This window comes from Eptatretus burgeri, chromosome 11 (genome assembly GCF_056783735.1).
Source record: "Eptatretus burgeri isolate ZD-2024b chromosome 11, Ebu_testis_v1, whole genome shotgun sequence".
Taxonomy (NCBI): Eukaryota; Metazoa; Chordata; class Myxini; order Myxiniformes; family Myxinidae; genus Eptatretus; species Eptatretus burgeri.
In genome coordinates this window covers 5,446,088-5,464,487 of record NC_140971.1, presented here as the reverse complement: position 1 = coordinate 5,464,487, position 18,400 = coordinate 5,446,088, and the positions used below count along the sequence as shown (strand labels likewise).

The 18,400-nt window shown below is 43.4% G+C and overlaps 1 protein-coding gene across 2 annotated transcripts in view; it reads right to left on the bottom strand.

Moving 5' to 3' along the window:
- The window catches only part of LOC147016363 (uncharacterized), a 183,131-nt gene that overhangs the window by 37,732 nt on the left and 126,999 nt on the right, over positions 1 to 18,400 (bottom strand). For both annotated transcript variants that reach the window (XM_085844977.1, XM_085844976.1), the window contains exons 20-26: positions 13,007 to 13,059; positions 12,777 to 12,847; positions 10,396 to 10,469; positions 10,100 to 10,237; positions 9,766 to 9,924; positions 4,200 to 4,314; positions 109 to 187 (exon numbers count right to left, since the gene is read on the bottom strand). In XM_085844977.1, coding sequence (XP_085701103.1) covers positions 109 to 187; positions 4,200 to 4,314; positions 9,766 to 9,924; positions 10,100 to 10,237; positions 10,396 to 10,469; positions 12,777 to 12,847; positions 13,007 to 13,059 — 689 coding nt within the window. The remainder of the gene's footprint in view (positions 1 to 108; positions 188 to 4,199; positions 4,315 to 9,765; positions 9,925 to 10,099; positions 10,238 to 10,395; positions 10,470 to 12,776; positions 12,848 to 13,006; positions 13,060 to 18,400) is intronic.

Here is an 18,400-nt window from a genome sequence, read left to right as displayed (position 1 = left end):
GAATTGCACATCGTTCCTTTAAACATCAACTGGAAATCGGTTTTAACTGAAAAGGCATCAAAATTGAGCCCTGGACCATAAGCAGCTTTTTTCTTCCTCATTGCTTACTTGTAGCCAAGTGGATAAAGAATGCCTCCTCTATCAGACTGTTCACAAAGATGCCCCAGATTTTCAACTTGCAACGAACCTAGGGACATGAAAGGGAAAGGTAAAAACACTTTGCACACCAGAATCCCTGAACCGACGTTGCAACACTATCAAACACAGATGTCAAACTCCAGCAATAGCCATATGAGAGAAAAGAATATATATATATATATATATATATATATATATATATATATATATATATATATATATATATATATATATGCAATAAAATACATTCTTCTCACTAAGCAAACTAGAGCGAAGACGATGGCACGCCATCGCAAATCCCCACACTTCCCACCGAAAGCAAAGTTGAAAGATGGCAAAACATTCCACCAGGAATGACCCGATATCAAATTTTGAGTTAACTTTTATCCTGTTTTGACCATTGTGACCCGAACTCCCCAACCCCTGCGGCATGAAACGGGGGTCAAATCCAAAACAAAATCGTTACATATTTTATGCATCTTCCAATGTTGTTTGCATAGAGGAAGTTTCATTTAAAAAAAAAAAAAATTCAAATGTGTTTATTTTGCATTTCTTGGTATTTGGTCCTGTCCCAGGAGCCGGGCCCAAAAATGACACTGCTCTTGTACCATCTTGCCACGTGATGATCATAACTACCAAGTTTGGTGAATTTCTGCCCAACCATTTCGGAGGAGATAGCATGACGGACCGACGGAGCAGATTACAACATCGCCCTGTTATTTTTTGTTGTTGTTTTTTTTTCAAAAAGTGTGGCGATAACTCGAGAGTTCAAAGAAGACTTTACCCCACACAGTCTTGAGAAAATGGACATGGGAAGGGTCTTTTAAATTCTTGCTTTGCGTTTCTGAGCACAATCTACGTTCATTTTGTTCATAAACCTTGAATAACAGGTGTGATGGTAACCACACAGCAATATGCACCACCATATTTGTCAGAATGCAGAATCTCAGTGTTTTTTCGCCCTCAGGGTATGGACGACATGGATGCTGATTCTCATAGTTTTTAATCAGTTACTCTGCTCTCAGGGCATTAATATTTTGTCCAAGTCCTGCTAAACGGAAGGTTTTTGAAAGTGACAAAAAGGCCATTTGTGTTCTGCAGTGTTCAAGTGTATAATTCAATTGAAATAAAATAAAGATTTTAAATATCGTAAGAAAAAAACAAGAAAGAAGTTTTTCCGGAAGTTTACCGCAATTGATACAGCGTCTTTTACACCGCCTTAAATTAACATGTTGCATTAGTTATTCGTGCCTGTTGTTTGTTTCCTTTATGACGTCATTAAAAACAGTAAGTTTTCTGCTTGGAATGATTTTCAACATTGTTTGACTGCCAGACAGGCGGACAGATGAAAATTATTATCTCACTCCTCTCTGCACATGCGCAGTCAGAACAACTTCAGAGCCAAAGTACTGATAAACCGCAGGTTTGTTTTCCGATTCATGTTCAAACTATAACATTCAATTGAAATCAAGTTGTTCCTCAAAAACAAACTGGCATTTATAGACAGACAGACAGACAGACAGCGAACCAATTGCTTAACCCCATTTTTCACTGTGTTTTTATCTGAACTGTGATGAACAAGGTACAAAGCCCATAAATACAGACCATGACACAGGCACATACACACATTCTGTAATTTGAGTCTTTTGACCTCATTAATCACAGCTTTCACACGCACAAGCGCGCACGCTCCCTGGATGTGAGGGAATTGCTTTCTCCACTTATGTTGTGTGCTGGAGAAACAAACTGACCTCAAATCATAAATTTAGAACTGCCATCTATTACAGGGATTAAAAAAACAAAAAGAAGAGAATAATCGTGTTTTAAAAAACATAGGGGCAATACCCCTGGGCGCTCACCTGGTAGCAGCTAAATAAGATAACCAGGGAACCACTGGTAGGCATGGATGACCCACAAAATATATAATGGAGAAGAAAGGAAATACCTGTCGATATTTTTTTAATGCCGTGAACAAACCTTGGTACATCACGGGTGATAAAGGTTGCGGTCAATTTTCATGGAAATGTGTGTGTGTTTTCAGATAAGAAAGCAAATATATTTTGGGGGGCAGCCCCCCCCCCCAAGACCACTTCGACCCCAGTTTTTCTAATGTCATGAATAAGCTTTGGTACATGCAGGTGATGAAGGTTATACAGACAGGTTTCATCAGAATTGCACGTGTAGTTTCTGAGAAGAAAGCAAATACCTATTTGGGGGGGGGGGGGCAACCCCCGTAGACCCCCTTCGGCCCCAATTTTTTTTTTTATGCCATGAACGAACTTTGGTAAATACACGGTGATGAACGTAATGGTAAAGTTTCATTGAAATCGTATTGTAGTTCCAGAGAAGAGGTTGAAAGTATTTGTAGACGGACGGATGGGCGACGCGCCGTCCCATAAGCTCCCCGTAACTACGTTCCAGGTGAGCTAAAAAAATCAATAAAGGATGCACATATAATACTCTTCCACAGATAATGCGGCCCTGCATGTGATACCCGACGGAATTTGATGAGATTACAATGGTGTATTACCCCACGATTCATCAGCCAGAACTTGAAGATCATGAATGCAAGCCAGCAGCAATTATTATTAATGGCGCGTTTTGTCATATTTTGATGGAATGGTTAATGTACGAGGCAAACCAACAGATGTGCAGGCACTGAATATTCCCTTGCAACAACTCCATAACAATTTTCTTTGCAGAAGAAAGATGAATGGAAGAGGTGTTTGCAAGACTCATGGAAGAAGAGCAAGGTAGAACTGACAGTGGAACATACATTAAGAGAATGAACGAACAGGAAAAAGGGAGATAGAGGAAGGAAAAAAACACAGAAACTCGCATGTAAAATGATTGGGTTAGAAAAGGTTGATGGGAGGTCATAAAAATCATGGGTCAGGATGGAGGATGACACGAGGTGGCAGTGCACTGCCTGCTTGAAGCCCTGGAGGGAACAATGAGACAGAAAATCCTCTGAAAGGCGGTTCCATCGACGGGAGAAGCGAGGAATATAAGAGCTGAGGTGTGCAATTAGCCTGGATTTTTAACCAGAAGGGGGTAACTGGAAGAACACGTACATTGTGGAGTTCCTTAGGAGAGTCAGAGGATTGAAAGATCAGAGGGAGAAATGTTGGAGAATAGATTGTTAAAAAATAAAATAGACACCACCGACTTGCTTGCGATGCGAGATCAACAGAGCGTGTGGGTTCATCCTCATCACAATAGATTCCAATAATTTTGAGAGCTTCAGATTCTACAGGATCCAGGAGAAACATGCGATGCAGGGGTGCCAGCCCATCAGGGAAACGAGTACTCCCTTGAGCTACGGACAAAGGCCAGAGGATGCCAGGTTTGCTATGTGGTTGGCACAGGAAAGGTCATGGCCAATGGTGAGTGAGGCTTGGATGTTCAAGAGAATGAACTTCTTTCAGTTTCAGTGGATAACCATGGAAATAGACAGGTGAGTTAATGTGATGATCCTTCTGGAATGGAGGCTGAGACATTCGTGAGTATTTATTTTGTGATCATAACTTCCAAGTTTGGTGAATTTCTGCACAATCGTTTAGGAGGACATAGCGTGATGGACGGACAGACGGACAGACAGAGCCGATAACAATATCTCCCGTTTGTTTGTTGTTGTTTTTGTTAAGCTTGGGGATAATTAATGAGTTTGGGTTTTGTGTTCACTTTCGACAGAGTAGAAATGAGATAAATTACAGACTTGATTTGTATTGCATTCCTGTCAGATCACAGATACAAAACGTTTATTTAAATGGACACCGAGGAAGTAGCTCATATGGGTGCGGCCCACATCACACATCGAGAACTGCAAGTGTGGCCCACTCTGGCAAATAGGTTGAGAACCACCGATTTGGAGATGATTGTTATTATAATATACAATTCCTCGGGGAGGAAGCGTTTGCAGAGATTGCGCCTTTCAATATCCACAAACCCACAGTGAGTTTCCCCCTTTTTCACAATCGTAGTGTATGTGTGTGTTCCTCACGACTACAAGTTCTCCCTCAAATTACCTTTTTGTGTGTTTTTATTGATATTATTCTTACCTAGGAGAAGAGCAAGGGAGCTCGGGTGCAGGGAAGATAGGAAGCGCTTGCGGAGAGCACGTCCTTCCGTATCCACAAACAACCTCCGATGAGAAGTGAACTCGCACACCGGTTCCTGCAATCCAGAAACATGACCACTTGCAAACGAAACAACCAAGTGCAACTATAAACGAATCGATAAATTGGCATTACTCTGGCATCACACATAGCCAACAGAAAGCCCCAACTTGAATAACGGCATGATGTAAGGTAGAGAAGTAACCTGCTCGTTAGTAAACCTCAAAACCTGATAAAGCTTGCTGTAAGCAACAAAGTCTCCTTGCCCATTAAAGGCGGCAAGGCAGGCCGTATGCTCAATACAAGCACGTCAGTTAGTGCCATCACGTGAGCAAGTCGGTCATAAATCAGACCGGTTTGAATGACATCAGTAATATAATCAACAGCAATATCACAAACACCGATGATGAACTGGAGTCTGAAATGCCTCTGGGCACGTCCAATGTGCATTCACTTTACGAGTAAAGAACAATAATACTCATGTACTTCTTCCTTTGAACAAGAGCAACAAGATAAAACACACAAACCGAATAAAACATTTAGATACCAACTGAAGTTGTTTATTTTTTATAATCACTTAAAGTGATTAATTGATGGAATCAGCAATAAAGCCACCAAGATAAACTCAATACGTTTTTACATTTTTAATGATAAATATAAAATAAATCAAAGCACATGCAGAGGAATAAAAGCAATAATAATAGTAACCAGTAGAGCTACATTTAAAGTACACCACCCCCACCTATAATAATTAATGGCAGCAGTGTGTATGTGTGTGTATGTGTATGTGTATGTGTATGTGTATGTGTATGTGTATGTGTATGTGTGTGTGTGTGTGTGTGTGTGTGTGTGTGTGTGTGTGTGTGTGTGTGTGTGTGTGTGTGTGTGTGTGTGTGTGTGTGTGTGTGTGTGTGCGCGCGCCTGTGACCGCTGTTTCTCGACAACCACTGGTCCGATCTATTTGAAACTTGCCAGATATATTGCTGGGGACCTGGGGATGTGCTTTTTCAAGGTTTGATATTAATCGGACAAGTGCTTCCCAAGTTATGGCCATTTATTTACCAAACCAATGACAAGACACGTTGTTGGGTGGGCGTGGCCGATGGGGAAGGGAAGCTCAGCCGCATTCCCCATTACGGGTTACAACGTATGGGCTTCCGGAGAGTGATGACTTCGTGTATTGTAATAATTTCTCGATTTCTTATGCGCATTTATAGATAAACACAATGCCGCAAGTTATGATCGTTTTCATATGAGACGGTGCATAAATTTCGGTAACATCAGAGTGCTGGTATGCTCCGAACCAGGAAGTAATTTTTTTTTCTCTCTTCTCTTCTCTTTTTGTTTTTCCTTGCGATGACATTGCGAAAAGGCAAAATACGTTGGCGCTAATTGAATATTTGGGCATTAAAACGAAACTGCGAATAATGGGCGAACTTCCGGGCCACGCACGTACGGGCACGTGAGAGCGAAGAAACGGCCTGTGTGGTTGTTGTTTGTTGCTCGCGGTTTGAATATTTATTTATTATTATTATTATTTTTCTTTTTTTACAGGCATGTACTAATATATAAAAATATATTAATATATAAAAAAATATATATATAAAAAAAATATATATATATAATATGTATGAAATATATAATATGTATGCAATATATATATATATATATATATATATATATATATATATATATATATATATATATATGTATATTGATGCGGGCCGGGGGTCGGTGGCGAGAACGACCACGACGTGGGGGAGGTTGCGTCGTCTCCCACGAAACTCCCCGGAATTGTAGGCCGTCGCTCGGATAACTCCGTGAGCAGGCGGGTCGTTTAACCGACCGTGGAACGCCAATATCTCGACCGCGTGGCGTAGGGTTATTTTGTCTAGATGGAATGTACCTAAGTAACCACGCGGTCTCGGATACCGGGACCACGCCCTCGGAACGCCTGGCCGAACCGGATTCACTCTACTGGCAGCGTTAAAATTACACCAACCGACTACCACTCTACCACCCACCTTTCCGGCTCGGATGCAGTAGAGCGGGCCTGCCCAGGACGTCCCGGCTACAATTGCCGATTACTGGGGATAAAACCCCGCCTAAACTCAGATCCGAACCATGCTGGACCAATGCAAGAAGGGACAGAAACGAAGTGGGAACATTTCTACAATTGTTTATTTACAATAAAAAGACACAGGGAAGACTTAACGCGGACATGCAAGTAATATTTACAATGATAAAAAACAAACACTTAAACAGTTTCTACTTATAAGACGGCCCCACACGCAGACACACACACAAATGAAAATAAACCCAGAGTTCTTTATTGGACCCTCGCAGCCGAGGAGAGAGACGAGCTGGGGGTCAGAGTCCAGCTGGGTGCCTGACCGTCGGAGGAAGGGGTGCTCCGTGGTGCGGCACCTGACAAAGGTCGTTGGTTTGGACCCAGTCGCACGTGTGGGACTCGTGGTTCGTGGCGGAGCTCGGGTGGTGAATAGCGGGGTCCACGGAGGGGATTCAGGGTCGCTCTTTCCTTTCCTTGTAGAGGGCCAGCAGGGACACGTTCGCCGCCTTCACGACCTTCTGCTCAACCCTCCACTTCAAAAGAACTGCACGCTCAACAACAACTCTCAGAGCTCTATCCAAAACCTTGTCAGAAACCCGTGGAGAACTTCCTCCAAACCCCTTCTTCCTCACTCGATTCTCAACCACCACAACCCTGTCAAAAACCTCAGAACAACCTTCGTAACAACCCCCTGCCTCAGAGAGTGCTCGGGAATTTATGGACCTCCCTCAACAGGGTGGGGCTCGCTCAAACAGACGTCACTCCCCGCCCTGATTGGACAGGCTCCTATGGGTTCGCCCTTTCTTGGCAGGGTTTCGGCCTCTGCCGGGAAACCCCACCCACTCTTCCACGCGGGTTCATACTTGTCGAGCAAAAGTATCAATGTTGCAAAGGTCGTCATGAAAGAGTTACAACGTTTGTGGAAGCCAAGAAACTGGAACCGCGAGATCCCGCCTCGGTACATCAGGATGCGAGAAGGCAGCCGGTTGGCGGTGGATGGTGATGGGGGGATGGGATGGTTGTTAGATGCAATAACCGAACTAAAAGAAATCGCAACGCACGCCTTTGATTCTCCCACTAGACAAAGGGAAAGGGGATCTGACTACACACATACTTAATGACCTAACTGACTTTTGGGACATCTGTATGTTGAATGCATATGGTTTCCAGATCCGTAACAAAAAAAAAAAATATATATATATATATATATATATATATATATATATATATATATATATATATATATATATATATATATATATATATATATATATATATAGACGAAGTCGTGCCCGCCGGCATGCGAGCTGCCACCTTCCACTAATAGTAGCAGCTCACCCACCGGACGGACAATTCAGTCGTGACCCTCCTGGAACTACCGCCAGGAACCAGCCACGGGTGGGGGTTTAACCTCACCACAGCCCAGTCCGCATTCTACCCGCGCGAAATAGGGTGAATCGCCGAATGTCGATATACCTAAGTACCCGCGCGGGTAACCTACCAAGGGGCTGCACCGCTCCGCAGGTCGGCCTGGGACACGAACCGCTTAAGCGGTCCGTTCCGTACTACAGTGATAACCGAGCGGTGTTATCGCCGACCTTGACAGATCCGATTCTCTTCACCGGGCGTTCAAAACCCACTACTAATTATTCCGCGATGCAAGATGGCACTTTCAAAAGGGAAATAGGACACGACGAACGGGATACATTTCACACAAGGACATTTATTCAAGCAAGCATGTATATACAGCCAAGGCAGTCATGCAATGTACAGGCACATAGAAGCAAAAGCAATATGACCGACTATAATTATTATAATTTTATTATAAGCACAGTCACTGACACAGGTTTACTTATGGGGACACGGCGCCACAGCAGTCATACAAAACAAAAGGAAAGACCCCCTCATAGGCAAGGGGGTAGACGGGGTTCGTAAACCTTTATGGCTGTGGGCCGTGGATGACTGAATGGGCCCACGAGACCGACGCTGTTTACCTGCACCCTCGTGGTGCGACGGTCGGCGAGCTCTCTCCTCTCGTACACGCCTCGACCCTGGACCACCGCTCACAACCCTCACGACTTGGCGCCCAGAGGGAAGGCACCTGGATCTCGAACACCACGGAGCAGCAGCAATCCCCAATGCCACGAAGAGACGAAACTCCCCCGAAGAGACAATACGACTCAACGACCAATAAAAACCCAAACCCTGGCATCTCGTACGCCCTTTTATTCCTCAGGTTCCAACGCCTGACTCCTCCCCGTTTTCGGCTCTGCCCACCTTCCAGCTCCTGCGGGAAGCTTCTAAAAAGGGGCGTGCCCTCTCGTTGCTCTCGCCGCGTGCCACCCGGGGGGGGGGTGTGGGGGACAGATAAATCATTCTTGTCTCAGGTCCAAGGAAATCATTCCCCCAAAAAGAGGCCCCTCCTTTACATGACCTCTGACCTTTGACCCGCATCGCACTTCCCCCGCACCAAAGTGCGGGAAAACAGGCGGGAAAATCCGCGCACCATCGGAACTCCTCTGGTTTCCTTCGTGTTGCGCTGGCTTTTGCAGTTGCTATTCGTTGGTGTGTGGGATTGTGGTTTGGTTGCTTGTAGTTGTGGTGTGGCTGGTGGTTGGCGTTGTGGTTGCGAAGGTGGTTAGGTGATTGATGGGGTGGAGAAGGTGGTGAGGCGATGTTGGTGGTTGGGAGTAAAGTGGTGAGGATGGTGTGGTTTGTTGAGAGGCGCATGTGGTTGTGGTGGAGGTTGCTGTGAAGCGGTTGTTGAGAGTGACGTTGGTGGTGGTGGTTCGGTTGTGGTTGATGGTTGAGGTGATCATGGTTGTTGTGATGGTGGCATGGTTGGCATTGTGGTTAAGGTGGTTGTTGTAATGGTGGTTGAGACGTGGTTGGTTCAAAATAACGATAGAAAAAGAAAAACGGCTATCTCAAAGGGTCGCAGCCCGGTGAACATGAAGAAACCCCTTTAAACAACGGTGGGGACCTATCTGCACATAAACTTAGTGTCATAACTGATCTGAGGACCTTTAAGGTGTATTGCAAATTTCCACAGCTGTAACATATATATATATATATATATATATATATATATATATATATATATATATATATATATATATATATATATATATATATATATATATATATATATATATACACACACACACACACACACACACACACACACACACACACACACACACACACACACACACACACACACACACACACACACACACACACACACACACACACACACACACACACACACACACACACACACACACACACACACACACACACACACACACACACACACACAGCTGGTGGAAACCATCAATCAAAAGAGAAGGGAATTAAAACCCGTCCATTTGGAGGGACTCTTTGCTCGTAATTATAAACAATTGAGAAAGAAGCATCAAAACAAAGTACTCTTACCAAGTCCGTAACCAGACTGGCGTGTCGGGGACAGTACACTTGTCGGTCCCTCTGGAAAGTGCAGCCGACCTGTTTTGCACACGCAAAGTGGAAGTTGCCCTGGCACGCAGGCAGGTAGCAACCAACTGTGGCTCCGCCATTCCCACAGCCTTCACAGCGCTGCACGAAGGGGATGTTCAAGATCCAGTTAGGGGAAAATGTTTGGAGTGAGAAAGAACCAAAATAAGAAATGGAATCAATAAGAGGAGGGTAGAGTCAAAGGATAAACAAAATGTTGGGAGAATTAATTATTCAACCACCAAATGTAATAGGTAAACACACGGTAATGCAATACCATGAGCTTTCCACGTGAGATGGCAGTATGAACATGCTCTAAAGCACCGTTCTCTTTCTCCACAACTTCAGCTGACCACAGTGCACAGTTGACGTGCAACCAGTTATCTTCCCCTGCATAAAGCAGCCTGCCACTGGCCTGAAGAGAGGGGGGAAGAGTGATGGGTTCGTGGGAAGAGTGATGAGCAAGACCAACACAACACTAAGGGCAAAGGGAAGGTACAGTAGGTGCAAGTTATTGGCACCACGATGTGTGTGGGGGTAATGGGTGATGGGGTGTGAAAAAGTGCGTCCGACCTCTGGGCGATCGTCTCCAAAAGATAAACAGAGCACGCACTGCCTCGTGTCCGTCATCTGAGCATCAGGTGAGGCTGTAAATAACAGGTGAAGAAAGGAAGGAAGTGAAGGCTCGAATGAGATAACAAATTTCACATTCCCCAAATACAGATGGGATAGCAGGTGCTTCACATCAATGGAAAAAAGTGCGACGATAAACTCACCAGGGTGCTGTATTTCCTTTTGTAAGGTATGATTAATGTGTGTCACCCTTCAACACCTTGTGTGGTGACGTGCTGTGAGAAAATGAATACTTGTGTGCCCCCAGCCTCCCCTCACTTACAATGTTAGGGGTTTGCTTGAAAACAAACAAACAAAAAAAACAGGTCCAGTCTGAGGAAGAGAAACAAGTTCTCTCTTGTGTTTGAACAACCTGCCTCCAAAGCCCGGCCACCTCCTTCTCAGACTTTGAGATCCCGTTTTACGACCCATGGCTTCCCTTGCTAACCCACTAAAGGGAGAAGTGCAGCACATGTATGAAAGTACAGCACCAGCTCAAAACGCTTGATACAAAGACGAGAACGGCACTCGGCAGAGCCCATAGCTCCACCATGCTGTACAGTTTACATTTTGGATCCCACCATCCCGACATGAACGAAATTTAATCAACGTGTTCTTGTCACCGACCCAAATCATCCACCAAGTGTTTTCATAATCCGTGCACAACTTTTTGACATTATCGTGCTATATATTGTTGTTGACCCTAACTCTCAATGGTCAGAAATGGCTTTTAAAATTAAAAAGTTATCGGATCTGGATCTTCACCAAAATTGAATCAATTCGTCCTTGTTACACACTCAACCTGCCCACCAAGTTTCTTCCAAATACGCACGTAAATGTTTGAGCTATCGTGCTCACAAACAGACCGACAGACAGGCAACAGGTCTGAAAACATAACCTCCGTCCACCTTCGATGGCGGAGGGAAACATACACCGCCCTTAATGAACAGGCGGAAACACAACAATAAGAGAGCACTCATACGGTCTTGTGTTCCGGTTCTTCGACAACACAATTCAGGATGGATTATAACTCTGCACAAGAACACTAATAAGGCTCGTTAATTGTTTGCATCAAATCGGTCACAAATTCACGGATCATTCTCCATCGGTGCAACACAGAGTTTATATTCATTTTAAATCGATACGCTTCATCCAAAATGCATACACGAGCAAGGAAAACCTGTATATCCACTTTGGAATTAGCCGAATCAAGTTTTGAAATAAATTAATTAATAACCACAAGAGTGCATTGCAATCAGAATTCACAAATATCAATGGGAATCACAAAGGAAAATGGAGCAATCGATGCAGGACCACTGAAATCATTCAAGCAATACCAGGAAATATTACAACGAACAAACTAAAATGGGAGACCGTCGGAGGCGCGGTGACAATTCTTAATCGAGCCCTTGGAACAAATATGAGAACAGAACGGAGCCCTGGTGCCAAAAACGTCACAACTTGCTCCTCAAAACATGATGCGGGTTGGAAGGAGATAATTTGGGCCCTGGGAGGGAGGCCTCCGTTACACCTCCTGACAACCACTAAAGGAGACTGTAACTAACCAGTGAAAAAAGGAATCCGAGTCAAACAGCTCTGTGAATACGCTGTCTGAAATCGACCTCCTGTTACACCACCATCTGCTTACATAGTCTCAAACTGGTACTTCACAGAATCGACATGAATGGACGACCCTGTCCAAGGATCACGGCTCAGCTTGTCCAAACATCTCACAAAGGACAATTCGAAACATTAGTATACTTACTCGATTTAAAAGGACATTAATAGACATTTGACTGATGTCTCCTCATGCTATTGCATTGATCAAGCAGTCATTATGTAAAATACGAGGTTGAGGCTCATGGAGGAGTGAGGTGACAGAGGGTAAAAAGGGAATGTACCGATAGTGTGACAACAGTTGGGCACAATAAGTAAAGGAATGAACAAACAGGAAATATCGGGAATACCTCTGTGTCGTGGTGGAACCCACCCTTCTCCATCATGCCCCCCCCCAAACCAAAAAAAAAACACATTGGTGGTCAAATCTTCTCCACTATTCCATGCAGCCTGGATTCATTAGTGCATTGCACCACCAGAGCACCGATCGGTCCCCATGGACTGGCCCTCTCACTCTAGTGTCTGTGTGTGTGTGTGTCTGTCTCTCTCTCTGTCTACCCCTCCGCCCCCCCACACCCCAACCATCACCAGCAGAAAATGAGAAAGAGGAATGGAAGGGAAACCTCCCTTCCGTTTGTGTCCATTTGTCCCTCGACTCGGTATGAACACGTCTTAAGGAGAAGCAGACAATGGGCCAGGGAGGCAAAGAATGCTTTGGTACGTACCACTGTGATGAGGGACAGCAGAAAGAAGGGCATAATAATGATCTTCGATTGGTGGCCAAGTCAAATGTGGTCTGAAAAACAATTTAATAAATAACATAAGAAACCAAGATATTGACATTCCTCGCTTTATCTTCAGTTTCACCGAATCCCAACCCCCACCTCCTGCACAATACGCTATCACTCCACCACGTTATCACTCCCTGACCCCCTCTCGCCCCATGAAATCATACCTTGCTTGAAGGATGTATGGCAGTTCCACAGATGGCAGAGATTGTCTGAGAACCTAAAAGGTGTAATCAAAATAAAGACAGTTATTGCATCGCAGTCCCAAGCAGGAAGCAAGACATAAAAATGCAGATGCACACACGCACATATATCACGCACGCACGCACGCACACACACACACACACACACACCACAGAAAGTCTACACCCCTTTCAGGAATTAAAGTTCATTAAAACAGACTTTTCTCACATATATTTACACATCGTAACCAAATTATACAAATTTCGGAAAATTATTTAAAAATACAAATCTAGAATATCTTAGTTGGATCAGTGTCCAGCCCCTCTTATAACAGCAATTGTAAATTAGCTCAGGTATAACCACATTGCTCAGGTGCATTCGCCTTCAAAATCACACACCAGGTTAAACTGGCCTCCACCGGTGTTAACTTGCAGCGATTTGGATTATCACCACCGCCACCGAAGATGAAGGTTATGTTTTCACCCCTTTCTGTCTGTCTATTTGTTTGTGTGCAGGATATCTCAAAAAGTTGTGGATGGATTCGGATGAAATTTGTGGACAGGTTGGGTGTGTGACAAGGAAGAACTGATTAGATTTTTATTAGATTCGGATACGAGAATTGTTAAAGTGATTCTTCACCATTCAGAGATAAGGCCGAAAACGATATATATAATAGAACTATAATCTCAAAATGTTGTGGACAGATTTGGATTAAACTTGGTGGACACGTTGGGTGTGTGACAAGGAAGAATTGATTCGATTTTGGTGAAGATCTGAATCCGAATCTGCATGCGAGAATTATTCCATTTTAAAAGTGATTCTTCACCATTGAGAGATCGGGCCAAAAACAATATACAGCACGATATTTCAAAAAAGTATTGAGCCCGATATGTTCTCATCGATCAGGCATTTCGTATGCGCTCCACCAAGTGCCCTTCCAGTTTCAGAATAAAATCACGCTGTTCCCGTAGGTTTGCTCTGCTGGATAGTGCATTTCACAGCAAAGACTCAACCATGAGTGTCAAGGAGCTTTCAAAAGACCTCCAGGATAAAGTTGTGGAAAGGGACACATCAGGGGATGTGTATAAAAAAAAATTTCAAAGGCCATGAATATCCCTTGGAGCACAGCCAAGACAATCATTAAGAAGTGGAAGGCATGTGGTACCATCAAGACCCTGCCGAGATCAGGCCGTCCCTCCAAACTGGATGATCAAGGAAGGAGGAGACTAATCAGTGACATTACCAAGAGGGCAATGGCAACATGGAAAGAGCTGCAGACCTTGATGATAAAGGCGGGTCACTGTGTGCAAGTGACAACAATATCCCAAGCACTCCACAATTCTGGCCTGTACGTTAGGGTAGCAAGAAGGAAGCAATTACTCAAAAAAGCCCAAATTCAGCCCCGTTTGAGGTATGCATAAAAAACACTCCGGAGTTTCTGAAGCTATGTGGCAACATGTTTTGTGGTCTGACGAAACCAAGATGGAACTTTTTGGCCGAAATGAAAAACTTTACGTATGGCGCAAACCTAACACAGCACATCACCCAAAGAACACCATCCCTACTGTGAAGCAAGGTGTTGGCAGCATCATGTTATGGGGATGTTTCTCATCGGCAGGGACTGGGGCACTTATCAGGAGAGAAGGGAAAATGGATGGAGCAAAATACAGAAAAATAGTTGAGGAAAACCTGCTGCTCTCTGCAAGAAAGCTGAAATTGTGATGGAAGTTCACCTTTTCAGCATGACAACAACCTGAAGCACACAGCCAAAGCAACACTGGAGTGGTTAAAGAACAAAAAGATAAATGTCCTTAAGTGGCCCAGTCAGAGCCCCGACCTAAATCCAATCAGAAATCTGTGGCATGACTTGAACATTGCTGTTCATAAACGCTCCCCAAACAACGTGACTGAGCTTGAACAGGTTTGTCAGTAGAATGGGTAAAAATTCCCCAATGAAGGTGTGCAAAGTTGGTAGAGACCTATTCCAACAGATTTACAGCTGTAATTTCTGTCAAAGGTGCTTCCACCAAGTATTAACTTAGGGGGGGGGGGGGGTGGACACTTATCTAACCAAGATATTCTAGATTTGTATTTTTAATTTTCTGAAATTTGTTTTTCACTTGGAAGTTGTAGGTTACGATGTGTAAATAAAGGTGGAAAAAAGTCTGATTTAATGCAAATTAATGAAAGGTGAAAAGGCAACAAAAGATGAAAATTTTGAAATTGGGTGTGGCCTTTCGATAGGAACTAGATTTGTGTGTGTGTGTCTATAAATAAATATATATATATATATATATATATATATATATATATATATATATATATATATATATATATATATATATATATATATATATATATATATATCGACATACCCACACAATACACACCTCTGAGGAAAATGGTGAAAACTGGATGGTGCAAACGGCTGGATAGGTGAGCAACAAACAACACTCAATCCCTAACACCACATCCAAATGTGCACAACACCTAACGAGAACCCCAACACTCGCACAAGCAACACCTCATCATGCCCAACGTAACCGCTGTATTTGTGCCCCGGAAACACAAAAACAACAAACGCACACACGTGCTCACCCACACACATACAACACCAGATCACCTGTTAGTAAAAACAAAAAAAAAAGAGCAGAGCACCCCTACAATGATGAGATTTGACATTTGTTTTTGCTTTTGCAAAATGATAAAATAAAATCACTCCTCCATTTGACCTCGAGCACCAGCACATGAGCGGTCCTATCAAAATAAAAATCGGGCAAGTGCCGAGGCCCGGGGTCTATTGTGCCTGATGAAGCCGGTGAAACGTTTCCTGAAACCGGGTCTGCTCTCGCCTTTTTGCTCAAATTGGCAGAGTCGATCTAGTTTTTACTTTTTTGTTGGAAGCGCCACCTTGTTTAAAAATGTATAATCCCAACCGCCCCAATCTTATACAAAACATATACACATACATAATATTTATACATATATATATATACACATACATATATATATATATATATATATATATATATATATATATATATATATATATATATACACATACATATATATATATATATATATATATATATATATATATATATACACATACATATATATATATATATATATATATATATATATATATATATATATATATATATATATACAGAAATGTTTATACATATATATTGTTAAGGATTCCGCGGTGGGGGGATTCGGAAGAGTGATGTCAATCACTGTCCGTAACCAGTTTGGGTTTTCGCACCCTACTCTCGACAGCCAAATGTTACAGATTCGGCGCCACCCTAACCACCGCTGTCTCCGGGGCTATAACGCCGGCTGGTTCGGCACAGGCCTCGGGTCACGCGTCTCGAATCACGATACCAACGTACCCCTGGACCTTACCAGTTGGGTATATAGACCCCGGTTACAAACTGGTTTTGTCAGACACCGAGCAAATTCTGCCAGTCTGTAACCATTTTGGTTTTTATATCCAAATCGAGCGGATCGTTCGTCGGCGCGGCACGAATTAATTCAAAGCGGCAACTTCATACGAATCAGCCAGATTTATTGGGAACACATCGGGGAAACATGACACAAGCAAAGCATTCACGACAATGTTATAATTAATCTATTACCCGTTCTTAACTAGGGAGCTACGGATTACGGGTTTCGAAGGGGACCCTAACGAGATAAGCCTTAAACAACATGCAGACAAGACATGGACAGCATGCAGACAAGACACAGAGTACTTGGTGATGTTTCATGGATGAGAGGAAAGTGTCAAAGCACGAAAGTGGCTCGTGACAAGCCGATGTCCACGGATTTGAGCACCCAAGCTCAAACACGCCGCGTGGCAAAATGGCGCTCGTCCATGTGTCGCAGCCCTCACGCACGCAGCCTCGGCTCGTTCAGACCCCACAAGGTCGACTGCACCAGAACGAAAGATCCACGGTGGTACGCTCCAGCTGGCTTTTCACGAGGTCCAGCATACAAGTCCAGGCCTGGCCTGTTCACCATACAAGGCCAAATCGAGGTGTTGGGCTCCGCAGGCGGATCGGCAGGCGGATTGAAAAACGTGTCGAGGACCTCCTCATAAGAGTCGATCGCCGACTTGACATGCAGGAAGCCTCTCCCACTGCCAAAAAGGCAGACACGATGTGCAGGCAGTTTCTCCCACTGCCAAATGGCAGACTTGGCGCGCTCAGCCTCTCCTACTGCCAAATGGCTGACTCTGCGCGCTCAGGCTCAGTTTCTCTCCCGGCAGATCCACCACTGCCTTTCCTTCGCTCGCTCGCTCGCTCGCCCGCCTCGAAGCCGACTGGCTCCTCCCTTCAGTTTCACTTCCTTCTCGAGGCCACTTCCCCTCAGAGCGCTGGGCGGGGACTATTGTCCGGAGAGAGGAAGGAAGAAGAAGAACCTCTCGGTCCACCACCAATGTACGAACAATGAACAGCCTCTTACAACTCCCGACACACATGTAGCGTCCATTTACCGAACAATCTGGCTAAGCATGCATTTAATGGGGGATCTGGGTTAATCCTATATTTAATAACAGTGACACACTAAGTGCCATTTCCGCAACTATATATATATATATATATATATATATATATATATATATATATATATATATATATATATATATATATATATATATATATATATATATATATATATATATATATATATACATATACACACACACACACTACCGGTCTGAAGTTTTAGAACACCCCCATTGTTCCAGTTTTTACTGAAATCTTAGCAGTTTCAAGAGCAGGTTTTGGGTCGCTGATGACTTTGCATGAATAGAAGGTTGTAATCACATTAATAATCGTTGGGCAATTATTTTCTTACATTTGAAACTCAAAATATACTAAAATTAACTTTTAAGTTAAAACTTTGTCAGTGATCGAAAAACAGACCGGAATTTACCGAAGATGGTATGACGTCACGTTCTCCGAAAACTTCGTGAACATTTGGAAATGGCGTGTGAACAAATGGCAAGATGCGAATCAGAGAGTGATTTCAACGGCGATGAAATTGAGTGTTTTCATTCCGATATTGCCGAGGACGAGTCGAAGGATGATGGGAATTTATACTATGGAGTTTCTGGCCCTGAGCCATATAAATTTGAGCCACTTGCAAGTGCCAGAAAACGGCCTATTTCGTGTACAAGTGGCAGGACTGACTGCCAGGCAGTTCACACTAACAAACTCCACCAGACAGATTGATTTGTAGATTTTCATTTTATTCTTCGATGCATAAAATAATGTGAAGTTTGATTCATCTGTGACTTGATGTAATAATTTTTAACCCTCTAGTCACTCAAGAGTCAGAAATAGAATGAATCAATAATGGACCCAAATATA